Here is a 25,458-nt window from a genome sequence, read left to right as displayed (position 1 = left end):
AGAGAGTGTGTATGGATAAGATCAATAAGCTAACAGCCTAACACATATGTTCTTTTTTTTTTAATAAAATGTTAAATTTGATTCAAAAGAAAATATTCTTGTTTACAACATGAACTAATTTGTTTATGACTTAGTTCCTAACAATGAACTTTGGTAAACAATCTATGTTTTATGTTCCCACAAAACCAATCCAACTTTGATAAGCGGTCTCCATCCTTTTGTCGATTCTTAGAGTTGCTATTCTGTTCTTGACCTGCATGTCGATCAGCCGAAATAGAGTATCTGCTGAACGAGAAAGGTCACCATGCTTCCTACCGTTGCGTTCTCTCCAAATGGTGTAGACAGCAGCCTGGAACAGGTAGCAAATAAGGAATCTTTGAAATAGTGAGATTCTTCCATGCGTGAGATGGTACACAATGTCCTCCCATTCGGTGGTATAAGGTTCCCCAAGAGATTTTGCGCCAGCTTCTTCCACAAGATGGAGGAGTAAGAACACGCAAAGAAAAGATGACTTCGAGGTGTTGGTGGCAGAGTATACAGTTTCCATCAATTCCAGTGTTTCACATAGCCATTCTATCTCCCGTAGACAATACATAATCAGTAATTCTATACGAAGAAAATGCGGCATGCGTTGCTCAAACGAAAGAAAGAAATATCAAAAGCGATAGAACTAAATATATACATCTGAAGTTTTTTTTATACACTCAAAAGTTCAAAAAGAATAAAGAGATTGAGATAAGATATGTCCGATTACGTGAAAATACAGTTAACGTCTTCGGGAAATCACTTTCTACTCTGGTATTCATAACATTATGCATCATAAAAAAAAATAGATGTTTTGTATCTCGCACCATAACTTCTCTTATACTTCCTTATAAGAATCTGTTCTTTAATAATTTATCTTATGTCAGTGTTATTTTACTTGTGTGGATATAAAATTTTATCACTTTTTTAATTCTCGGATATAATAAAATTGGAAGTGTTATTACAATGGTTACTTGTTAAATAGAGCAGCTTTTGACCATATTTTCAACGCGGATCTAGCAAAATAAGCTCCATATAAAATTTTATCACTTTTTAAATTTTTGGATATAATAAAATTGGAAGTGTTATTACAATGTGTTAAATAGGGCAGCTTTTGACCATATTTTCAACGCGGATCTAGCAAAATAAGCTCCAACAAAAAAAAATTGAATTATTTTGATAATATAAAGTATTGTATATCCTTAAAAGTTAAAACAAATTATGGGAGTATCTGGTGTTTCATTCATCAATAGATGGAGAAAATGTTATAATAAAAAAATAAAAAAATAAGAAAGCTAACATTTATGACATGTCTATCTCTCTCTCTTTAAAACTATAGTATAATTGATTGTCCTTTTCAGCGAATCCAAGTAATAAGAAAATAAAATAGAATAACAAATAGTAGTTAATCAACGGTCAAGATCTCGAGAGCATAATCCAACGATGAAAAGAGGTCACTCAGGTACTGACACCACCTCTCATAATTCTCGTTAGTAGGACCCTCTCTCTCTCTCTTCATCTTTCTTCTCCACTGTGCTCATGTTCGAACCGGGTCGGGTCGGGTCGGGTCCCTTATAAGAAGAAGAGGAAAACCACTCACTTTCACCCCCCACGCACTCTTCTTTCTCTCTCTCTGACACATATTTCTCTCTCTTCTGTTGTGAAAGCCAAAGTGTCTCTCCTTAGACAGTGATGGTACTGCTTCGAGGGATTTAGTCTAATGCCCAAGAGAAAGCTAAGTGGTAGAAGAGATTTGTCTTTTGTCTTCTTTTTCGTCTTTCGTTCTCCACAAAGATCTCGCGAGAGAAGGGGTGGTCTTTTAGCTACCTTTTGGTTTCGTCTAGTGTGCTCCGTGTAGTATTCAAGCTTTGAAGATGATAAGCAACATACTCTGGTTTTAAGAAAAAAAATGGGGTTTATTCAGTTTCTTGGTTTCTTGGGGTTTATGGTAATAAGAAGCTTTGTCTAAAAGTCTAATGGTTGTGGGGGAGGAACAAAGGAGATGGAGAAAGACGAGTTTGTGCTTCTTCTGGAACTGAAGAATTATAGCTGCTATAGTAGCTGGAAGTGAAGGAAATTAGATTTGTACGGAGACAAAAATTAGGGTTTTTTAAAAAAAATTTTACTAATTTCAAAAGCTAGTAGTACCTTTTTTTATCTTGAATATTCTCGACGACGATGAAGCTGTCAACATCTGGATTGGTTCAACAAAGTCACGAAGGTTTTGTTTCAACTTCAGTCTCTGATTTTTTTCATACTTATTTGTTTTCTGGACATGTTTCTTAGTTCTTGTGTGTGTGTCTTAATAGGAGAGAAATGTCTGAACTCTGAGCTATGGCATGCTTGTGCTGGACCACTGGTATCTCTTCCATCATCTGGAAGCCGCGTTGTCTACTTTCCACAGGGTCACAGCGAACAGGTTCTTAGACTTTTTTTTGGGTTGGGTTTAGAGATTTGTTTGTGAGTGTTGTTGGTTGCAAAGAAGATTAAAAGTATGGAGGAGCTTTGCTTTGCTTTTCTTTACTTGTTTTATATTTTGGGGCATTTCCATTAAAATTGAAGTGTACTTGTAGGTAGCTGCTACAACTAATAAGGAAGTTGATGGTCACATACCCAATTACCCAAGCCTACCACCGCAATTGATTTGCCAGCTCCATAACGTTACAATGCATGTGCGTAGTTAATTAGTTCCCTGTCCCTTTCCACTTCAATTTTTACATTTTTTTTTATAAAGTGTGCTTTGTAAGTATGGGGTTTCGTTTTTCTACATTTTTTCAGGCAGATGTGGAGACGGATGAAGTCTATGCTCAAATGACACTTCAACCATTGACACCGGTATGTGTTTTATAACCTAGAGTTGCTGTTTTTTTGCTTCCAATTTACAAGTTAAAACGTTAGAGTTGGGTGTTTTGGTAAATAGGAGGAGCAGAAGGAAACATTTGTACCGATAGAGTTGGGGATACCGAGCAAGCAACCTGGCAATTACTTCTGTAAGACTCTCACAGCTAGTGATACTAGTACTCATGGCGGATTTTCTGTTCCTAGACGCGCTGCTGAGAAAGTTTTTCCTCCACTGGTAGTGTAACACTTCTTTTTTCTTTTCTTTAGCTTAACCTGCGGAACAATTGTGAATAATATCTAATACCTTTTTGATTCCAGGATTACTCACTGCAGCCACCAGCGCAAGAACTGCTCGCAAGAGATCTCCATGATGTTGAATGGAAATTTAGGCACATCTTTCGTGGTAGGTTCTATCTCGGTTGGTTTAAACATTGGATGACATTTTTTTTTAAAGTACGTTTTTAACAAAATTTACTAGGATTGTCATTTTGTCATGTTCTGAAGTAGCAATGTGCTTTTTAAACTTGTTTGGTGAAGTTGGAGACACTGGAGCTGCTCTGTGTTCTTATATTGGACTTAAATCCTTATTCTTTTTTATTAACCATGCAGGACAACCCAAACGGCATCTCTTAACTACTGGGTGGAGTGTATTTGTTAGTGCTAAGCGACTAGTAGCTGGAGATTCTGTCATTTTCATAAGGTTTTATTTTCTTTGTGGATTATATCATTTATTATTTATCTTTAAACCCTATTTTTACTTACTTGTTTTGTCAGGAATGAAAAGAATCAACTGTTTTTGGGAATACGTAGAGCCATTCGTCCACAGACGATAGTACCATCATCTGTTTTATCAAGTGATAGCATGCATATTGGACTCCTAGCTGCTGCTGCACATGCTTCTGCAACCAACAGTTGTTTTACTGTTTTCTTTCATCCAAGGTTCTTCTTCTACCTCCATCCCATACTCTTCTCTCCCATACCATACTGATTGTCTCTGTTTTTGGTTGCAGGGCTAGCCAATCTGAGTTTGTGATACAACTTTCCAAGTACATTAAAGCCGTTTTTCACACCCGTATCTCAGTTGGGATGCGCTTCCGCATGCTCTTTGAGACTGAAGAGTCCAGTGTCCGCAGGTGATTGATGATCTTCAAAACTATTATCATTACTTTTAACATCATGTAGTTCTGACAGATACACTCTGCAGGTACATGGGTACTATAACTGGTATCAGTGATCTGGATTCTGTTCGTTGGTCCAACTCTCATTGGCGATCTGTGAAGGTAGTACCATTATCAAGCCACGTGACTTCATTTTAAGAAACACTGATGATGATTTAGTCCCAATGCATTTATTGGTGTAGGTTGGTTGGGATGAATCGACAGCAGGGGAGAGACAGCCAAGGGTTTCTTTATGGGAGATTGAGCCTCTTACTACCTTCCCCATGTATCCATCTCTGTTTCCTCTCAGGCTCAAACGTCCTTGGCATGCTGGCACCTCGTCCTTACATGGTATCCATCCACCATTTGTCTCTTCTCCTAAACTTTTAGTAGCTATTAACTTGAATCACTGTGGTGTTACAGATGGAAGGGGTGAATTGGGAAGTGGGCTACCATGGCTGAGGGGAGGTGGTGGAGGAGAGCAGCAAGGTTTGCTTCCCCTAAATTATCCATCTGTTGGTTTGTTTCCATGGATGCAACAAAGGCTGGATCTCGCTCAACTCGGGACTGATAATAATCAGCAATACCAAGCAATGCTGGCCGCTGGACTACAGAACATGGGCGGCGGAGATCCTCTCAGACAACAGTTTGTCCAGTTGCAAGAGCCTCCTCCTTCTCACCACCAGTATCTTCAACAATCAGCTTCCCACAATTCTGATTTGATGCTTCAACAGCAGCAGCAGCACCATCTCATGCATGCTCAAACTCAGATTATGTGTGAGAATCTTCCTCAGCGACAAGAAGTTAGTAAGCAGCAACCAGCTGGTGGTGGTGGGCAGCAATCGGTGGACCAAAATGCATATCTTAATGCTCTTAAAATCCAAAACGGTCAACTTCAACAGTGGCAGCAGCACTCTGATATGCCTTCTCCTTCTTCCTTCATGAAAGCTGATTTTACTGACAAATTTGCAACAACAGCTAGTCCGATTCAACAAAACTCTGCCTCTCCGGGGTCTGGACATGGCAGCAATCTTTTGAACTTCTCTATAACCGGTCAGTCTGCACTGCCTGAGCAGTTGATAGGAGAGGGTTGGTCTCCAAAAGCATCCAACACTTTTTCTGAACCGTTGTCACTTCCACCACAAGCGTACGCTGGGAAAAGCCTTGCTCTAGAACCTGCAAGTGCCAACGTGAATCCTTCTGTATTCGGTGTTGATCCTGGATCTGGACTATTCCTCCCAAGCACGGTTCCTCGGTTTGCTTCTTCTTCATCAGGAGGAGATGTGGAAGCTTACCCAGTGTCACTAGCGGATTCAGGGTTTGAGAATTCCTTATACAACAGCTGCATGCAAGACACAACTCCTGAGTTGTTGCATGGAGTTGGACAGATAAACCCCTCCAACCAAACCAAGAACTTTGTAAAGGTGGGGCTGGTTTTGGTTCTTTCTCCACTGGTCTCAATAATAATACTGATGTTTGTTTTTACAAAAAAAATAAAAATAATGCAGGTTTATAAATCAGGTTCGGTAGGGCGATCACTAGACATCTCCCGATTCAGCAGCTATCATGAGCTGCGAGAAGAGTTAGGGAAGATGTTTGCTATCGAAGGGTTGTTGGAAGACCCCCTTAGATCAGGCTGGCAGCTTGTATTCGTTGACAAGGAAAATGATATTCTTCTCCTTGGCGATGACCCCTGGGAGTATGTTCAAAAACTACTCTATTCTTCTTCTTACAATTATTAAGATATTTTTTTGTGAACTAGCCATGTGTGGAAATGTGGTGCAGGTCATTTGTGAGTAACGTTTGGTACATAAAGATACTATCCCCGGAAGATGTGCAAGAAATGGGGGATCATGGTGAAGGCAGTGGTGGGTCTCTCCCCCAAAACCCGACCCATCTCTAAAACCTGCGACGTTTGAAGTCGCTTCATTCCACTGATTTTTATATGTTGTCATTCGTCGCATCTCTCTCTCTCTCCTTTTGACGTTGGTAGAAAGAAACATAATCTATCATATATGTCAGTATGGGTCCCGAAACTTAAGGGCGTACTTTGGCTTTGTATTAGACACTGGCCATAAACATAAGAACCTCTTTACGCTCTCTTCTAGTATCATTGTTCTGTTTGGGACGTTAAACATTCTTCCTATTTTAGGTCTGTCAACATTTTGAGACATTAATTTGTGGTCAGTCCGGGGTTTTGGTCAATACCGTTAAATTCAATTGACATAATGATTAGTTTTAGTCTAAAAAATCTGTTGAGGAAATATAGATTTAACTTTTCATTATAATTTAAACAAAATCAGTTGAGGAAAATTATAACCAATTCTTATCAAAAATTTTAAATACTTTTATAAAATAGTGCTATAATTAATTTCGTAATTAGCAATATAATATTATTATACATTAATACTAATTAAATTTTTATTATAAAACAAAAAACAAAAATTCTTTGTTATTTTTATAAATATTTCATAATATACTATATTAAAATAAAAGTACTATATGAGTTAAATAAAATAAAACTATATAAAATTGGTAAATTAACCTATTTTATTTTAAAAGTGTTTTAATTTAAATAAATAAAATAAACTATCATTCACCGTTAAAAAGGGTTAAAATTCATAAACTAGGTATATTTTACACAAAAAATATTAGCATATGTTAAAATTTTATATCTACAACTATATATTATTTTAATTAATTTAAAACTCAGAGCAATATATTATCTAAAATGATTATATACAAAATATAATAATATAGCCAACTTTTAGTTCATGTGTTATTTACAAAATAAGATATCAGATTTTAACTACAAATGTATTGAGAGTGAGCTTATCTGTTTTTACATTTTATGTTGTGATATTTACTGGTATTTCTATGTTTTTCATTATAAGTAGTGTTTTTTTATCATTCGGCAATGGTGCCTAAAACATTGTATTATTGCATTTTGAGTAAACTGAAATCATAAACATTAAAGAAATATACAATCATTATAACAAACCTGTTGAGAAAAATGTAAAAATATTACCAAAATTTTAAATATTTTTTTATTAATATTCAAACTCAAAATATTTATGTACTTTTCAAAATATTTTTGACCAAATATACGATTTTGAAAATAAATATTCTAAACTCAAAGTGAAAATATTCCAAATTTTATAAAAGATAAATCATAGATTCCATGTGTAATAATTTGAAGGGAAAATTTTATGTTTACCACTTTCTTGGTACAGTTATTCATGTTTACCACTACTACAGAAATATTTTTAAAAATATTTTCTTCATTAATTGGTAAAAGATTTTTATGACATTGTTATATATATATAATAATAAATAATTATTTAAATAAATAAAATAAAAAAAATTATATTTCAAATTATGTTTTCAAATTATATTTTTTCAAATTCGAAATTTTTAATATTTTTTTGAATTAGTTTTTTGGGTGAATTGGTGAAATAACCAAAAGAAAAACTAAAATTAATTTGTTAGAGAGAGGGTAGAGAGAGATGGAAAGAGAAAGGAAGAGAGAGGAAGGATATTTGGTTATTTTGTGAATTATTGTTTTTTGTTGGTTATAGGGTGCAATTTCTATTTTTGATTTTATTTTTCAAAATTCCTTTTTGAAAATTGAAAATTATTTTTGAAACTATTTTTTAAAAAAATAATTTTTTTAAAAGTATTTATTTATATATTTATTTGGATCTTACATTTAACCTTGCAAAAATTCTACCTCACCCCTAAACCGTAAACTATAATTGTAGATTAATTAACCGTAGGGTAATAAATGTTTTTTACCATTCATTAAAAGTGAAGGTAAAAGTGGTTAGTGTAAACATGAAAAGTGGTACTATGAATGTGATATTTTGGTAATTTCCCTAATTTGAAATGGAACACAAAAACAAATACTATTGTAAAAATCAAAAGTAGTATATTTTGAAATCTTAATTTAATAAAAAAATCATAGAACATAATACCATAACATCCAAAAATATCTTATATCGATACAATTTAATAAAATAATATCATAGATGCTACTATATAGAAAATTTAACAATATAATATGGCTAAATTAATTAAACAAAACAATATATTTATTTATAAAATCCCGTAATATACTAAAATGATAGATATTTAATTTTTAATCACAACATGTTAATATGAATTATATTGAATAAATATTCTTTCTATAGTATAACTAAATAAATTTAAAAAATGTATTGAATGCAAACTGTATATTGTGTTTAAAAAAGAGATTTTTTCTTTGATTATTTCAGATTGTAAATTTATTGTATTGTACTCAAAAATATATTAGTATGTCTAAAATGCATTAGAAATTTATTATATATTAATAATGCTGAATAATAAAGTAAAAGTATAAAACAAATCACTATATATTAATAATGATGAACAAAAAACCTAAACAATAAGATTATAAAGTTACACAATATATAACACTCATATGTAAATCATATATTTAAAATGGTTACGATAATATCAAATGTATACATTTATAAAATGAAAAATATATCGGCACGAATGTGCGAGTCAAACTCTAGTTAAACCTTAAACTAATCTAGGGGGTTTTTGTTTCACCATCCAGATGAACTATCTGGATGGAGATGAGAGTTTTGTTTGCTTACACTTTAAATTACAAATTATCTAGATGATTCATATGGATGAGTTTATTATACTCCTATATAATTCACAAATTACGTTCATAAACCTAATATCATTTTGTCACTCGCAAAAAATAACAAAACTGGAAAATCATATTTCCACCAAAACCATAAAATGCATTTTTCGCCAAAACAACAAATGCATTTTTCTGCCAAAAACGCAAAAACTCATTTTCCTGTCAAAAACGCATTTTCCCAACAAAAACTGCAAAACCACATTTTAAAAAACTTGTCATTTTTAAGACACTTGATTATTTGGGTTGAGTAAACCTTCAACCGCTTAAGTTATGTACATTTTAGTCACATTACGTAACTGTAATTTCTATTTAAGAAAAAAATAAGAATATTTGTGTACATTAATAATTAGTTTTACAAGTAGTTCAATGAAAATTCTACTATATTACTGTATGTTCAGAAGTATATTCAGGAGGACCAACTAATTATTATTATTATTTTTTTGAAACATACCAACTTATTTCTTTAAAAATTAATATTCAAGTGTCTTAAAAATGACAAGTGTCTTAAATTTAACTCAACTCAATCCATACTTTATACATAACTCAATCGGTTGAAGTTTTACTCAACCCAAATAATTTGGTTCGCTGAAAACCAAACGAACAAACCAATGTATTTATTTTATATTAATAATTGTATTATACAATGAGGATTCTGTGGAATCTTTAACTAAAAGCCATGTTTATCTATATTTTTCTTAACTTTCAAATTTTAATTTTAATATCATAAATGTATAACATTCTATATATATATATATTCTTTAATTCTAACCCTGATGTTTTATACGACAATAAATAAATGTTTCAAATTCTTAGTTCTTATAAGTGTTTACTTAGTTGAATAGTTCGATTTTAATGAATGGATTTTTAGCTACAATAAATTTCATACGACTAGACTTTCATATTCTAGTTTTTACTAAATTATTTCTAACACAACTAATACAAAATCACTGTATAACCATACCAACTTAAACCGAATTGAACTAAACCAAATTTAGTTTGGGTGAGATTGTTGCAGTTTAATCAAACATAAATTAACCAAACCAAACCCAAAATTAAACCAGAATGCCCACACTGCCTCTTATGTTTTTGGTTTATTTCAAACCACCATAGTTCTTTGGCTAGTTCCTAACCAGGCATTGTTATTTAAAAATAGAAATAAACCAAAAATGTGTTGTTTGTTCTTTTTTTTTTGTCAATGTGTGTGTTTGTTCAGTATTGTCTATTTGTAGAACAATTGTCACTGAATAACATTGATATTTAATTACCATAGAAATCATCCCCAGATTCTTTTTCATAATCGGACAAAAAACACATAACATGCATTTAGCCGTTAGAAAATTTAAATTTACATAATTAAATAAAGATTGTTTTGAAATATTAAAAAATGATTTTCCTTTGGACAAAGGAGTTCAAAAGACAAAGTGGGAAAAATACCCTTATCATCGACTCCTCTGTGTCTCTCGCTCTACACGCATAACGGCTCTCTTGTAGCCCAACTGTTGAAAATTTCAAATATCACCTCTCTTTGACCAAAAAAGTTTATTTCAATTCACCTCAAAATTTCCAAAACTTTCAATATAGTCCACAGATTGGGTATAGTTCAATAAGAGCATATGTTTAACTTAAATCTACGCATGAACATAAAATATAAATATTTAGTAATTGATATCTTCAAATAATTAAAAACTTATATCAATATATCTTATAATTTTAAAATACTCAGTTTGATAAATTTAATGTTTTTCTTAGTTATATATGAGTTGAGAACATGAGATTTTTAATGATATGCTCTGAAGACTCACTAGTCATGACTGAAGAGCGATTTTGTGTTTGAGGGAGCTATGTGTAATTTTAGAAAGTAAGTAGCCATATTAATAAAGTAAAGCGACCTGTATCTATCTGCCACTAAAAGCATTTTAAAATGTTCCTTCTCCTCAGAATTTGAAGTTTTGAATTTCGTTTCTGTCTTCTCTCTCATCAATCCAATTTCTCACACACTCTCTCTCTCAAATGGGTTGCTGCCTCAGCAAGAAGGCTTCTCCATCATCATCTTCCCCAAGTGGAGTATCCCCAGATCCGAACAAGTCGGCAATTGATAAACCTCTGAAACCAGAGACTGAAGCACAGGCGAAGAAGCTCCAAGTAGAAGAATCAAAACCCAAGAACGAAGCAGAGATACAAGAAAACATCAACCCGAGGAAAGAAGTGTTCGTGATCAAACATCGGAGGAGCCATGAGCGATCCAAGACGACGACGACAGATCCGGAGGATTCAACTGCTTCCGAGGAGAAATCAACCGGTACTACGAATCAGACTCCAGCCGATGTAGATGCTATACTGATTCAATGCGGGAGACTAAGCCGGAGCAACTCAGCCGCCGCGAAAACCAGGAGATACTCCGGATCGAAGAGGAGCTTCGATTTCGACAAGAACGAGCGGAGCCGCGACGGTGACGCCGACGAAGCTGATGCGGAAGACGGAGGAGAGGAAGAAGCCGAGCGGCGGATTCATCGGCAGCGCCAACGCGGCGGAGGAGAGTCGCCTCGGGAACGGAGGAGACGGACTCCGAGCAGAGAAAGGGAAGATTCGAAGAGCTACCGATCGGGAAGTGGAAGTAGACGAGTAAGCAGATCTCCGGGAAGAAGATCGGAGACAAATAACCCTAACCCTAATTCGTGCGCCGGCAGTGGCAGTTCTGTAAATTCGAGTAACAACAATAGACCTGCCAAGTTCGTTTCGGTTCCTGCAACGGATAAGGCTTCTTTGGTTATGGAGAAGAGCAACAACAACGCAGAGGCGTCTATCAAACGGGTTACTGTCAAGAGAAACGTGGCGTCTCCGAGGTCACAGTCGCCGGCGAGAGCGGCGTCTCCTAGAGCTCAGTCTCCGGTGAGAGTTGCGGTTAACACAAGTAGCAACGCTCAGCCTTCCCCGTCGAAGCTCAGGAGGAAAGCTGAACATTCTCCCTACAGGAGGAACCCTTTGGGAGAGATTGATCCCAACTCTTTGGCTTATCCTCAACCTCATGGCAACAAGAAGACGATGAACAGAGACAATGAATCTGCCAATGTCGAGGGTCAGGTAATGAATGAATCCTATAGCTTATGTAGTAATGAATCCAATCAAGTGCTTGGTATTATTGGAATGAATGTGTTTTTGTAATGTTTGTATTACAGAAGATGAATGCTAAAACGGGAACTCAAGCTCCAATCCGCAGAAGCGCAAGCCCGAGTCGTGTCACCAAGGAGCAGCCAGAGGCAGTGGAAGAGTGTAAGATAGTGGTGTCAGGAACTGAAATCCCTAAGCCTCAGATTATGAGCAGGAGCAGATCATTGAGGAAGTCTCGTGATTTCGATTTCAGTCCCGAGGCATTGCTCTCAAACAACGTCGACAACAACAACAATAACAATGCACCAGCATCTTACGCAGCTTTGCTTCTAGAAGACATTCAAAACTTCCATCAGAAGAGTGTCAACGTCAATACCATCAGCTCATCTATGTCCAAAGCCTGCTCCATCGTTGAAGCAGTCTCAGACCTTAACTCCACTACGAATAAACACCAAAGAAGCGAGCTCAACAATTTCACATCAGCAGCAGCAGTGAAGAAAGCGGATCTAATGGAGCCAAGCTTTGAGAAGTACGTGACTGTTAAGAGAGGTGGTTCTTCGCTGGAGGACATGGAGGATCAAGAATCTTCCGGAAGCAACAGTATTACGGGAAGTAGCTGTGTGGTGCAACGTAAGGGCTACTCAACGTCCTCTTCGTGGGAACCGAACTCAGCTGAATCGACGGATCGAGTGGGTGGGAGATCAAGCAACAAAGAACGTGATAGGAGTCCATTTGGTGTGCAAGAGTTTGATCCGTTAAAGAAGAATGGTGTTGGAGCTGGAGGCAAAAGAGTGGCGACAACAACTCGTGTTGCTACAGTTTCGGTGTAATAGCGAATTCGTTCGTTTCTTGATTGTTGTTGTGTATGTACTTTTTTTATATGGTTGCAGAGTAGCAAACCTCTGTTTCGTTTCTTTTGCAACCATTTGGTCATTTTCAATAATTTGGGTGTTTCTTCGATTCTGTCACGATCTGAATTTCAAGATTTTTTTTGTCTTTGTTCACACACTAATTTCTGTGTGAATCAAACAGAAAAAGAAGAAGATTGTCTAGACTATGACAAAAATGTCGTCATAGAAGGTTGAGTTCGATGCAAAACATGATAAATCCTTTCCTCAATCCAAGTTACTCTTCCTACAATCACTCTCAACGACCCGAGCGCAAACACGTAAAAGAATGTAGTAATCCGCATGAGCTGCGTATACAAGTTCCTCTTCTAGATTATGATGATCTGCTGATGGAGAACATTCCAATGATGTCTCATAGGACCTGGTTAGGCTTTTTCTTGCATAACTACTACTGCTTATCGCTTCCTCTTCCCCTCCTGGATGAAGTCCCAACATCATCAGTGTTTCATAAAATGTTCAGATTCCTACAAAATGTGTTTAAAGAGATTCTAACAGTGGTTTCAGCATTAGGCTCATAATATTTCATTTCAAGGTTCTTCGGAAGATCTTCAGTTGTTTTCGTGACATCTGGTAACTCTGCATCAACCTCATCATGATCAGGCTCTTCAGAAACCAAACCTCTCCTAAACTTCGTTCCCACATACAGAAACAATTGATGTTATAAAGCATCCTTATAGCTACAATCACAATAGACATTACACAGACACGAGTAGGAAGCACAAGATCAAGAACCTTATCATTGACAAGTTGTGAATGAGACGCACAAGATCAAGAACCTTATCATCCGGAACAGACAACCGCTTCAGATAGTTAGAAATTCACAGGAGGCAAAACAAAACCGATCATATCAGCAATTGGAGGCGGCTTATTCTTCTAACCTCTGTGCAGAAACAATCTCATCAGCACTAAACATAGTCCGTGCTTCAACAGGACAAGCAGCTGATCTCTCCACCCATCTCTTCTTGAATCTTGAGAAAACATGAACCGGTGCTCCAGCTATGTGACAAGCAAGGAAAGATATAGCCATATTCATTACTGCTCTTTTACCACGATGGATGCTCGAAACAACCACCTTTTTGTTTGTCTCTGTTACGTCTCTTCTTACCTTGTCCAATTGTCTCTACAAATTGGACGCAACATCAGGTACGGAAATTAAAAATTGTGATTAGTAAAAGCATCTACCTTGTGATTGAAGCTCAGAATCACGAATAGCATTATCGGCCCAATCATCATCGAAAGCAACAGAGAGAGAGAGAGAGCCAAGAATCGTAAGCAGATTGGTGCGACAAGACCAATGATCAAATGGAGTCACGTTGAATTTCTCGACCAGAGGATCGCACTGACAAGTTATCATCATCATTACAAGACCACTGGCGTTTCTCTCTCTATCTCTTGTCTGTAGGTTGGTAACAATCCTCGTAGCTCAAAGCTTCTGGTACAGAATGAGGGATATGGGTGGCTGATTTTGTAGAAGTCACCGAACCGAAACAAAGATTAAATACATTATATTTTGAGAAAAATACAAAAATAGCACTAAATCAAGTTTATGTTCCCAAACTAGCATTCAATGTCAAAAATCACAAAAATAAGACTTAATGTTTTATCAAAAGTCACAAACTTAGGATTTATAGTTAAAGGATAGGGTTTAGGATTTAGGGTTTAGGGTTTAGGGTTTAGAGTTTAGGGTTTAGGGTTTAGATTTTAGGGTTTAGATTTTAGGGTTTAGGGTTTATGGTTTAGGGTTTAGGATTTATGGTTTAGGGTTTAAAGTTTAGAGTTTAGGGTTTAGGGTTTAGAGTTGAGAAATGAGGTTTTGGGGATAAGATTTCAAATTTTGAAAAATAAAAAAAATTAAAATTTTCAAAGGATAAACTTAGAAATGTGCTATTTTGGTCATTTTATTTTTTGAGTACTATTTTTGTGATATAAACTTAGAAAGATGCTATTTTAGAGATTTGTCCTTATATTTAAAGAATAATTAAAATTATTTAACTATAAAAACTAAAATACATTTCATATTCGAGTTTGGCAAGAATTAAATTTGTCGCTCTTTTTTTGTCAACAGAATTAAATTTGTCAAAAATAGGTCAGCGCTTTTAATAAGTTTGACTTAAAGTTAATAACGCTATTGGATAAACATTTGAAAACCGAACCAAAATTATGAGTTCCAAAATTAAGTCGGAATCTTTCTTAAACTTGCTAAGAGCGAGTTCTTGACTTCTTGAACATCCAAAGCTTCAGCACTAATTAGAATCAAAAAGCCAATCACACTACAATGGCAAATAACCTCAAGCACCCATTCGAAGATCCACCATCATCCCCATCTTCAAGCGCCAGCGAGGACCAGAATCTGCAGACCATCTTTTCTTCAGAAGAAGACGAACCCGAAGATCCTCCACCGAGATCTGGTTCCAAAAAGGATGTATGTGGTTCCAGCGAGTCTCAGCTGACAGGGAAGAAGCGTCTCTCATCCAACGCGAGCTCGAATGTAGCCAAGAGAATTTGTACACGAGGTGGGAAGATGGGAACTGACAAGAGACTGTTTAGTGAGAAAGATGAGATTGTTTTGCTACAAGGTATAATTGATTCCAAGGGGAAGAATCCATTAAAAAATAAGCGCAGTTTCTACCAATCCATGAAGGGCTCTTTTAGCTTTGATGTTACTTTGAGACAGTTCAGCGACAAGATTCGTCATATGCAAAAACTATATACAAGGAATGAGATGAGGGGTGAACAACAGGCTTCTGTTTTGAATCCTCATCAACAAAAGTGTTTTCAGTTGTCAAAGGCTATTTGGGGAGCTGATGGGATAGCTTTTGAATCTGCCATTAGTTCTAACAGCAAATCAGAGGAGAGTGAGAGGAGGAGAGTGACAAAGAAGCGTGACTTTGTCACTTCACGTAAGGGTAAGAATGTTCAAGAAGCTATTAAAAGAGGAGATATGGAGAAGTCACCATATGTTGAGATAGAATCTGATTGGGATGAAAGTTCTTTCTTTCTTGGTATGGATTTTCTTAAAGAAAAATGGACCAAGGTGCCCCCCACTGAGACTAAGAAGAAAACACAAGAGAAGATGAAGAAGTTGCATGCTAATGAACTTGAATGTCAAAAATTTGAAGAGATGCTGAAGGTTATGAAAGATAAATGTGCACATGACAAGGTAGAGCTCTTGAATGAGGTTACCTCTTTGATCATGGCAGCAGATTAGATCCATATATATAGTTTATTGGGTTCTCTTTTCAGATGCAATGGCTCTACGATCGCAATATCATCTTCTATATATGTTTATGGGTTTTATTTAGATTCAATGCCTTAATTTGAAGTGCTGTGTTAAAACCTAAGATTTTATCTTTCTAGTGCTTTTGTGCGTGTTTGTATTTGTAAAGACGAACAAATCATGCAGGAAGATAGTGTTTGTAAAGAGATTCTAACAATGGTTTCAGCATTAAGCTCATAATATTTCATTTCAAGGTTCTTCAGAGGATCTTCAGTTGCATAAGCATTCGTGACATCTGGTAACTCTGCATCAACCTCATCATCATGATCAGGCTCCTCAGAAACCAAACCTCCTAAATTTCGTTCCCACACACAGAAACCATTTGGTTTATAACATCACAGAAATCATGATCAGGCTCCTCAGGAAGCCTGAGCTCGCTCTTGGATATGTATGAAGGCATTGACCAGTTTTGAATGAGACGCACAAGATCAAGAACCCCTTATCCTCCAGAACAGACAACCGCTTTAGATAGTTAGAAATTCACAGGAGGCACAAATCCAACCCGATCATCGAAGGCACCAGAGAGAAAGAGCCAAGAATCGTAAGCAGATGGGTGCGACAAGACCAAATGGCGCCACATTGAATTTCCCGACCAAAGCATCGCACTGACAAGTTATCATATAGTATCTTGTATGACGTTGCTTCAATACGGTCTGCGCCAGATTTCTTCCAAAACTTTGGACCATTTACAGGCCTCAACCCATTCATGTACAAATCTTGCCACTGCGATGTCAGATAATAATCTGAAATAAAATCTTCAACCTCGAGACCGTTCTCACGGATAACAGATACAGCATGGCGACATGGAATTCTAGACATGTCCCATTTCCTACAAGCGCAGCTACGAGATGGCAAATTCACAGTGTAACCATTTGCAAATTCAACACACTCATAATCACCACATGTGTTAGGATAAGAATAGCAATGCTTAGCTTCATCACAAGACTTTTCAACCTCCTTCCTCGCCTTCTTTGTAACGAGACCGTCTCATCTTTCGCTGTCTTACATCTAGTAGCTATCCTCTGCATTGCATCTCTTCTAATCAACTCAAACATCTGAATAAAAGGTTTCTTTCTTGCTATCTTCAAAGTTCTATTGAAAGACTCAGTGAAGTTGTTGTGTGTATCAGAACAACACAAACCTATCCAGAAAAAAGCCCTGCACCAAGTAGAAGGATCCTTCTTCAGAAGATTGTCAACTGCCAGTGGATCAAACTGTTTGAAAATGTCCAAACTCTTCTCATAGTCAGCCTCGTTGTATCTACATGCAATACACCAGAAGAGTGGCTTCAATGTATCAGAATTATGATTCTTCTTCAAATTAGAGTAGGTGTGCCTAGCACAAGCTCTATGTTCAGCTCTTGGCAACTCAACAGCAACTCCATGAATCAATCCCTTATGCTGATCTGATATGATTGTCACAAGATCACCCATGCCTAAACCAAAATCTATCTTCAACCTGTGAATAAACCATTGCCAATTATCATTGCTCTCAGAGTTGACCACATCCCATGCTATTGGGTATATCTGGTTATTGGGATCCCTTCCTATCGCAGTGAGATCAGTCCTTGCAGAGAGATGTGCTTGAGGAATGTCCCATCTAATCCAATAACGGCCTGCAATATTCCTTCCATGCCACTCGATTTTTGTGAAAGCAGATATACATAGAGTGGAATGCTTTCGCTCCATTTGGTTTTGTTGTTGTATTGATCTCTATTTTGCTATCAGGATTTGAACTGCATTTGAAAAAAAAATGAAAACATTTAGTCATAAGTACATTTAACTATAAACAATATTAAGAAACATTTAGTCATAAGTATATTTAAATAAAAAATGTTACCGTAATAGTTCCATTTCATAGTCCCTTAGCCTTGCAAAATGATCATTGCATTCGGCATATAACTTATCAAGAACAATACAGCTCGCAATCTTGGCCTACTCGAGAGAGATTATGATGTTGAACTGATCCCTAAACTTTTCTCTAATCATTGGAGAACTCATTTCAGGTTCCTTCCTGTTTTTTTCCAACATAACTTCAACAATGGCAAAGCTTTTGATGAGTTTACACTTCCCTGTGGGATGACACGTATGTGTGTTAACATACACTTTCACCATCCATTTCTTGATGGGTCTCTCTACTGAGCAGTATATACACCACACACAGCCTTTACCACCGCATTTATCACCAATCTTTGTCTTCTCCCATCTGCTGAAGACTATAATTCTTCTCGTCTTCAGAATATATTTGATCACTTGCTTCTTGAAATCTTCACCGCTGTAAAAGGTCTGCCTAAGACTAAAAACACCATCTAATTCACCCCTATTAGCCATCCTCTCAGCTTGTTCCTCTTCATCATCAGATGGCTGCTCCGTGTCAGGATATACCTCATTCTCGTCGACAATCTCATCCTCATAGTTCTCATCCTTAAACATCTCAAGATCCTCTTCAAAATCTTTGTCAATATCCTCTTCTTTATCAGATTCATCACTCGCTTGATACTCATCTTCACTTTCTCATGCTTCATGATCACCATCAGAATTATCATCTTGTTGCTCAGCATCAAACTCGTCATCAACAGGTTCGTGCCCAGTCTCTGCGTCCACCACGGCACCATCACCAGTAAGAACATCAGTTTCAGGTTTCTCTATGAAGACATCAAGCTCCTCGTACCAACGACCATTAGAAATCATCTTCTTTTTTATTTTTTTCATCATTTTCAAGCAATTCCTTCTTCTCTGGTATATCCTCAAATGGTAACTTATACCACATTCTCCCCACTCTAACTATCTTAACAATGATCTTCCAAACTTCTTCATAAACCGCAGCACCGTCGACTTCGAACTGCTCGAAAAGACTATCGACATAATTTAACTTTCCATCTTCGATTTTAAACACACCGAGTGGAAACAATTAATCTTCACTGACAGTGAATCACTGTTATCAATAAAATACCATTAGAACATGGTAAAGACATTGATTGATTCCAATCATCGAAGTAAACAAACAAGGGTTCACAGGTTCTTACCTCATCGTCGCCCTATTTCTTCGATTAGCTCATTCAGATTCGATTTCACCAAAATTGAATCGGTTACACCAAACCCAATTACAACTCCCTCTCTGTCTCTGAAATCTCTCTCGGTCTTTCTTTTTCAAAATCTCCAATTTTTTCGGTTTGGAACCCTAAGAAAATCGATTTGGGGGAAAAGAGTTGTGTCGGGTTGGGTTTACGTATTGGGTCGGGTTGGGTTTTGCCTTAATCGGTTTTAAGTTTCTTAATTACGAATTGACCCTAAAATATTTTATCAAAATCAATTCAAACCGATTGGGATGTTGCCACCATGTTTGTTTTGAGATCGGATATGTAGCATGTATTATAATATACATCGTGTAGTTGTGGTCGTATTTCCATACTCTACATGGTTTACACCAGAAACTTTTTTTTCTAATTAAAATTATTTACTATAGAAACTAAAATACATTTCATATTTCAATTAATTTGTCTTTTTTTTTTAATCACCAAATTTAATTTGTCTTAGATCTTCCTCATTTTTGATAAATACGTAATTGCTTTTAATAAGTTTAACTTAATTGGAGATTAAGCAAACCGAAGAGTCTTCCTGAATTAAGTCGGAATTTTTCTTAAATTTGCTAAGAGTGAGTTCTTGACTTCTTGTACTGAAAGCTCTAAAGCTTCGGCACTAATTAGAATCCAAAAGCCAAATCACAGTACAATGGCAAATAATCTCAATCACCACCCATTCGAAGATCCACCATCATCCCCATATTCAAGCGCCGGCGAGGAAGAAATAGAGTCTGAAGAAGAAGACCAGCAGCATCTGCATACCATATTTTCTTCAGAAGAAGACGAACCCGAAGATCCTCCACCGAGATCTGGTTCCAAGAAGGACGTCTGTGGTTCCAGCGAGTCTCAGCTGACAGGGAAGAAGCGTCTCTCAACCAACGCGAGTTCGAATGTAGCCAAGAAAATTTGTACCCAAGGTGGGAAGATGGGAACTAATACACCATCTTTTGCGAGAGTGTTTAGTGAGAAAGATGAGATTGTTTTGTTACAAGGTGTAATTGATTCCCAAGTGAAGAATCCATTGAAATATAAGCGCAGTTTCTACCAATCAATGAAGGGTTCTTTTAGCTTCGATGTTACCTTGGTTCAGTTCAAGGACAAAATCCGTAATCTGAAAAGAAAATATAAAGCCAAAGAGAAGAGCGGTGAACAAGCAGCTTCTGCTTCGAATCCGCATCAACAAAAGTGCTTTCAGTTATCAAAGGCTATTTGGGGAGCTGATGGGATAGCTGTTGAATCAAAGGAGAGTGAGAGGGGATTGACAAAGAAGCCTGACTTGGTCACTCCACGTAAGGGTAAGAATAATGCTCAAGAAGGTAGTAAAAGAGAAGATATGGACAAGTCACCACTTGTTGAGAAAGAATCTACTGATTGGGATGAAAGTTCTTTCTTTCTTGGTTTGGATTTTCTCAAAGAGAAATGGACCAAGGTGCCTTCTGAGACTAAGAAGGGAACCCAAGAGAAGATGAAGAAGTTGCATGCCAATGAACTTGAATGTCAAAAATATGAAGAGATGCTGAAGACTATGAAAGATAAATGTGCACATGACAAGATAGAGCTGTTGAATGAGGTTACCTCTTTGATTATGGCAGCTGATTAGATCCATGTATAGTTAGTTATTGGGTTCTCTTTTTTTAGTTGCAACGGCTCAATGATAGCAATATCATCGTCTATATATGTTTATGGATTTTATTTAAATTCAATGCTTTTAAGTGTTGTATTAAAAAAACCTAAGATTTTATCTTTCTTTTGTGCTTTTGTGAGTGTTTGTGTGTTAGCTTATGATTCTCTATTTTCCGAGCATTGTTGCTTGAAGCATCTCCAAAAAAAAATATTATTTTGAAGTTTTCAAAACTCTATATTTGAAGTTTGAAAGTATTTTTTTCAAAAACAAAACTTTAAACCAAACTTCAAAATTATTTGTATTTTGCACTATTGTCTTTATATTTATCATTGTTAATATAAATTCATATTTTAAAACTAGAATTAGACAACAAGTATATTACAAAAGAAACTTAATTTAAAATTTAGATCCATGTATATAAAATATTAATTTTATGTGTAAATATAAATTTATAAAAACTAATTTCAAATATTTATGAAATATAAAATTTAAGGATTAAAATGATAAACAAGAAAAATAATTAGGAATTATAAATGTGTTTTGTAATAGTAAGGACCAAAATGCAAATAAAAAGATTAAATTTCAAAATTAAAATTTTGAGTTGTGAAACTTTATATTTTATGTGTAAACAATTAATTTATAAAAACTAATTTGAAATATTTATGAAATATAAAAATTTTGAAGATTAAAATGATAAACAAGAAAATATTTGAAGAATTATATATGTGATTTGTAATTGTAAAGACCAAAATACAAATAAGAAGATGAAACTTCAAATTTGAAGTTTTAAAGTTCCTTTTTGAAGAGCCCAAAACTCTATATTTGAAATTATAGAATTTCTTTTGAAGATGTTTTTACGTGTGAAAACAACTTGAAAGTAACATATCTTTGCATCACAAGCAAAACAAGATGTTGTTTGAAGAGCTTTTTGATCAATGGTTACAGCAAATGAGCAAAATACTATAAAGCTTTGTTTCAGTTTATGCACATTTTATTCACTAGTTGTAGCCTCCCCCTTGACATTACCAATCTGACATACAAACTCGTGCCTATCTCACTATATTCGTGGGTCACAAGCATGAAAAGATATAGCTAAAGAGCTCGATATTGGGAGAGAGTTTTAAAGCTGACTTACCACAAGCTCGGTATGTATCTCTGCTACGCCGCCGCTTCTTACCTTCTCTTGTGAGTAGTAAAGCATCTACCTTGTGAAGGAGCTGTTGATTGACGGTGAATGGTGAGTTGTGAATACGAGTACCTTCGGGTAGATGATCCTCTTTGTCGACGGCGGCTGCGATGATATCGTCAGTCTCCTCGAACGCCGCAATGTTGGCAGTAGAAAAAAGTCATCTGTTCTTCAAAGGCATCCCCTGCAAGTCATCGTCCTAGTCTCCATGATTCAATTAGAAATAAGTTGAAAACTCTCAAAATGAGAGGTTTATAGATGAAGAAAGGCGTTCAAACTTGGGCTAGTGCGTCTGTGTCTCCACGGTAAACTAGCTACATTTTGTTTTTTCATCTGATGAAATTCATTACAAAGAGTCATTTATAAAGAGGAAATATTATGACAGTTATCATATCTTAGCGAATCTACCTATAAAATGTTGCCTACTCCTCCAAGTTTTTCCCAAATGGCTCGGGTGTAGGGATATCAGAGTCATAATCGATTTTGTTCAGTGTTTGAATAGTTAGAATTGGTATCATACAATACTAAAAGGAGGATATACTCCCCATACAGCATGTCCACGTAGGACAATTAAATCGACCAATCACGTTGAAGAGTTTAGCCACGTCAGATGGGCTGTGCGATTTTTTTAAAGTTTGTCGTGGTAGAGTTGGACCATGAAGCCCATGTTATTGATAGAAGAAAATCGAGAACAAGCCTACTCGAGCTCGCCTTCTTCAAATCTTCAAACCCTAATTTCCTCTCTCGATTCGGGACACCCTTTTTGCTCTTCCTCTTTTTCATTTTCGGGACACCCTTTTTGCTCTTCCTCTTTTTCATTTCGTTACGCGATTTGATCGTCGTCGGAGAAGGTGAGACGGCTCCGGTGGGGGCTGCGATCGGTTTGCTGGCGGAGACTGAGGCTTAGATCGAAGAACCTCAGAGCAAAGCCACCTCGAAATCTTCCTCTGCCTCTCTCGTTGTTGTTCCGTCTCCTCCTCCTCTGACTGCTTCATCTCCTGCGCCGGCGATCGCTCAGCATGCTCCGGTGACGACAGTGTCTGACGGAACAAGGAAGACTGTAGCGACGCCGTATGCTAAGAAGCTTGCAAGCAAAGCAGCATAGAATGGATATCAGATCCGTTGCGGGAACAGGACCGTTCGGTAGGATCACTGCTTCTGACGTGGAGGCTGCGGCTGGGATCGCTCCCTCCGTGGCGGCACCACCGCCTCCTCCCCCTCCTGCTGCTGCTGCGAAAGCTACCACAACAAGCTCAAGCTCGCCTCCTCTGTTGCCTGGTTCAACTGTTGTTCCCTTCACGGCAATGCAATCTGACGTATCCAAAAACATGATTGAGAGCCTCTCTGTTCCAATGTTCCGTGTTGGTTATCCAGTGAACACTGATGCTCTTGATGCACCCTACGAGAAGGTGAATGTGAATGTACATTGTTGTGAAGTCGTATCAGCATATTATAATCACTGAGCTGTTTTTTTTTTTTTACAGGTGAAGCCGAAGGGTGTAACAATGACTGCGTTGTTGGCTAAGCTGCAGGGATGGCTCTTGCTCAGCATCCTGTGGTGAACACAAGCTGCAAAGGTTTGCTCTAAGATTAATTTTTCATCAAATTAACAAGATATCTTTGATCACTGAGATCAGTGTTTTTGCTGACATTCTTACATTGTCTCTTTTATCACCTGAAGACTGTAAAACCAGTTCTTTGTTAATATGGTCTCCCCTTCTTTTGTTCAAACTTTTTGTGAAAATTAGAAAAAATAAACGTTTGAGTAAATATAATCAATGGGTACACTCATGTTTCTGATTTTTAGCAAGAGTATCGGACCTGTAAACGACAATGATTTTTATAAAAGGTGAGTGTTTTCATTCAAAAATAAAAATAAAAGGTGTGTTGCTTTTTGTAATGTTTCCTTTGGATTTATATTTATTGACACAACGTTGTTTTATCAGTTAATCTGATTTGCTTTAATATTGCTCTGTCTATACTGTGATAGTTAAAGATTCTTCCTGTGTGGGAGAGCAGACCAGGTGAAGAGCTGTTCGAACTGCCAAAGCAATATAAAAAGCGTAGTATTCACTACACCAAAGGTACAATGCCTTAAAAAAGAAATCGATACGTCATGATTTTGACTTTTAAAATGAACAGTACGATTGTCTATGAACAGAAAAATATATTTGCAGGTTTATTACGATAAAAATACCATTTTGGAAGCTAAAGTGTTAATAAAAAAAACTTTAGTGTTTAAAGCGGTAGAAAACTACGTTCTCTCTACTTAAAATGCCATTTTCCCCTTTTATAACAGACTAAGTATTAGCTTGCTCTAAACTAAAGTTTGTCGTGCACGACAAAAAGAAAAAAATCTTCTAATGTGTTAAAAAAGCACTGTGAAACCGAAGAGTCTTTAACTTAAGAGTTAAGAGTGAGTTCTTGACTTGTTGTACAGAAAAAGCACTAAAGCTTTCACCACTCATAGAATGCAAAAGCCAATCACACTACAATGACAAATAATCTCAAGCACCCATTCGAAGATCCACCATCGTCCCCATCTTCAAGCGCCGGCGAGAGAGAAATAGAGTTCGTGTCGTCTCAAGAAGATGAAGATGAAGAAGGGCGCCAGCACACCATCTTTTCTTCTGATGAGGACGAACCAGAAGATCCTCCACCGAGGAGTTCCGGCGAGGCTCAGCTGTCAGGGAGGAAGCGGCTGAGTGAAGGGATCTCAAGTAGCAACGTGAGTTCGAAACGAGCCAAGAAAGGTGAGAAGATGGGAACTAAGAATAGACGGTTTAGTGAGAAAGATGAGATTGTTTTGCTACAAGGCATAGTTGATTACAAAGGGAAGAATCCATTAGAAGATAAGCGTTCACTCTACGAATCAATGAAGGGTTCTTTTAGCTTTGATGTTACCTTGGATCAGTTCAGGGACAAGATTCGTCATATGAACAACAAATATACAGCTAAAGAGAAGAGCGGTGAACAGCAGGCTTCTATTTTGAATCCTCATCAGCAAAAGTGTTTTCAGTTATCAAAGGCTATTTGGGGAGCTGATGGGATAGCTTTTGAATCTGCTAACGGTAAGTTAAAGAAGAGTGAGGGGAGAGTGTCAAAGAAGCGTGACTTGGTCTCTTCACTTATGGGTAAGAAGGCCCAAGAAGGTAGTAAAAGAGGAGATACGAAGAATGCACCACTTGTAGAGAAAGAATCTGATTGGGATGAAAGTTCTTTCTTTCTTGGTATGGATTTTTTGAAAGAAAAATGGACCAAGGTTCCAGCTGAGACTAAGAAGGAAACACAAGAGAAGATGAAGAAGTTGCATGCGAATGAACTTGAATGTCAAAAGTTTGAAAAGATGTTGAAGACTATGAAAGATAAATGTGCACATGACAAGGTAGAGCTCTTGAATGAGGTTACCTCTTTGATCATGGCAGCAGATTAGATCCAATGTATTGGTTTCTATTTTTAGATGTAATCGTTAACATAGATTCAGTGCCTTTTGTTGTTTTAAAACCTAAGATGTTAACTATCTGGTGTCTTTGTGTATATTGTATTAATTAGCTTATC

At 36.6% G+C, this 25,458-nt stretch overlaps 5 protein-coding genes and 2 pseudogenes across 7 annotated transcripts; 6 read left to right on the top strand and 1 right to left on the bottom strand.

The window, feature by feature from the left end:
* The first annotated feature begins 1,596 nt into the window (after nt 1-1,596).
* LOC106435561 (auxin response factor 8) lies at nt 1,597-6,263 on the top strand. Of its 2 annotated transcripts, XM_013876468.3 has the most exons (14): nt 1,606-2,245; nt 2,334-2,443; nt 2,598-2,696; nt 2,803-2,859; nt 2,945-3,100; nt 3,184-3,268; nt 3,475-3,565; nt 3,640-3,804; nt 3,876-3,998; nt 4,070-4,145; nt 4,226-4,373; nt 4,446-5,446; nt 5,531-5,721; nt 5,808-6,263. In XM_013876468.3, exons 1-14 carry the CDS (start codon nt 2,203-2,205, stop codon nt 5,923-5,925), a joined length of 2,463 nt encoding a protein of 820 aa, XP_013731922.2. In that variant the 5' UTR covers nt 1,606-2,202; the 3' UTR covers nt 5,926-6,263. The 2 variants fall into 2 exon arrangements, with proteins under 2 accessions (XP_013731921.2, XP_013731922.2); XM_013876467.3 differs by having other exon boundaries at nt 1,597-2,245; nt 4,226-5,446.
* Nucleotides 6,264-10,567: 4,304 nt separating this feature from the next.
* Nucleotides 10,568-12,783, top strand: LOC106406043 (uncharacterized protein At1g65710-like). Of its 2 annotated transcripts, none has more exons than XM_048754750.1 (2): nt 10,568-11,796; nt 11,895-12,783. In XM_048754750.1, exons 1-2 carry the CDS (start codon nt 10,726-10,728, stop codon nt 12,651-12,653), a joined length of 1,830 nt encoding a protein of 609 aa, XP_048610707.1. In that variant the 5' UTR covers nt 10,568-10,725; the 3' UTR covers nt 12,654-12,783. The 2 variants fall into 2 exon arrangements, with proteins under 2 accessions (XP_048610707.1, XP_048610706.1); XM_048754749.1 differs by having other exon boundaries at nt 10,588-11,796; nt 11,892-12,783.
* Nucleotides 12,784-12,796: 13 nt separating this feature from the next.
* LOC106406048 lies at nt 12,797-14,207 on the bottom strand (annotated as a pseudogene).
* Nucleotides 14,208-15,006: 799 nt separating this feature from the next.
* LOC111205362 (probable transcription factor At1g66420) lies at nt 15,007-15,939 on the top strand. The gene has a single exon (XM_048755885.1). The coding sequence runs from the start codon at nt 15,007-15,009 to the stop codon at nt 15,937-15,939; it is 933 nt and encodes a 310-aa protein (XP_048611842.1).
* Nucleotides 15,940-19,343: 3,404 nt separating this feature from the next.
* On the top strand, nt 19,344-20,846 carry LOC106406046 (probable transcription factor At1g66420). The gene has a single exon (XM_048754752.1). It carries the CDS (start codon nt 19,740-19,742, stop codon nt 20,688-20,690), a length of 951 nt encoding a protein of 316 aa, XP_048610709.1. The 5' UTR covers nt 19,344-19,739; the 3' UTR covers nt 20,691-20,846.
* Nucleotides 20,847-22,450: 1,604 nt separating this feature from the next.
* LOC106406045 lies at nt 22,451-23,976 on the top strand (annotated as a pseudogene).
* A 41-nt stretch (nt 23,977-24,017) lies between these two features.
* LOC111197791 (probable transcription factor At1g66420) lies at nt 24,018-25,456 on the top strand. The gene has a single exon (XM_022701056.2). It carries the CDS (start codon nt 24,395-24,397, stop codon nt 25,331-25,333), a length of 939 nt encoding a protein of 312 aa, XP_022556777.2. The 5' UTR covers nt 24,018-24,394; the 3' UTR covers nt 25,334-25,456.
* The last annotated feature ends 2 nt before the right edge of the window (nt 25,457-25,458 follow it).

Source organism: Brassica napus, chromosome C4 (genome assembly GCF_020379485.1).
Source record: "Brassica napus cultivar Da-Ae chromosome C4, Da-Ae, whole genome shotgun sequence".
In the NCBI taxonomy this organism is placed as follows: Eukaryota; Viridiplantae; Streptophyta; class Magnoliopsida; order Brassicales; family Brassicaceae; genus Brassica; species Brassica napus.
Note: the sequence above shows the minus strand (reverse complement) of the source record. Positions and strands in the feature narration are given on the sequence as shown.

Bases quoted from the DNA above. Each gene is read 5' to 3' on its own strand.
- LOC111205362 (XM_048755885.1), top strand. From the start codon at position 15,007: ATGGCAAATAACCTCAAGCACCCATTCGAAGATCCACCATCATCCCCA.
- LOC106406043 (XM_048754749.1), top strand. From the start codon at position 10,726: ATGGGTTGCTGCCTCAGCAAGAAGGCTTCTCCATCATCATCTTCCCCA. The intron at 11,797-11,891 runs GTAATGAATGAA...TTTGTATTACAG, and splicing joins CTGCCAATGTCGAGGGTCAG to AAGATGAATGCTAAAACGGG.
- LOC106435561 (XM_013876467.3), top strand. From the start codon at position 2,203: ATGAAGCTGTCAACATCTGGATTGGTTCAACAAAGTCACGAAG. The intron at 2,697-2,802 runs GTGCGTAGTTAA...ACATTTTTTCAG, and splicing joins TCCATAACGTTACAATGCAT to GCAGATGTGGAGACGGATGA. The intron at 4,146-4,225 runs GTAGTACCATTA...TTATTGGTGTAG, and splicing joins CTCATTGGCGATCTGTGAAG to GTTGGTTGGGATGAATCGAC.
- LOC111197791 (XM_022701056.2), top strand. From the start codon at position 24,395: ATGACAAATAATCTCAAGCACCCATTCGAAGATCCACCATCGTCCCCA.
- LOC106406046 (XM_048754752.1), top strand. From the start codon at position 19,740: ATGGCAAATAATCTCAATCACCACCCATTCGAAGATCCACCATCATCC.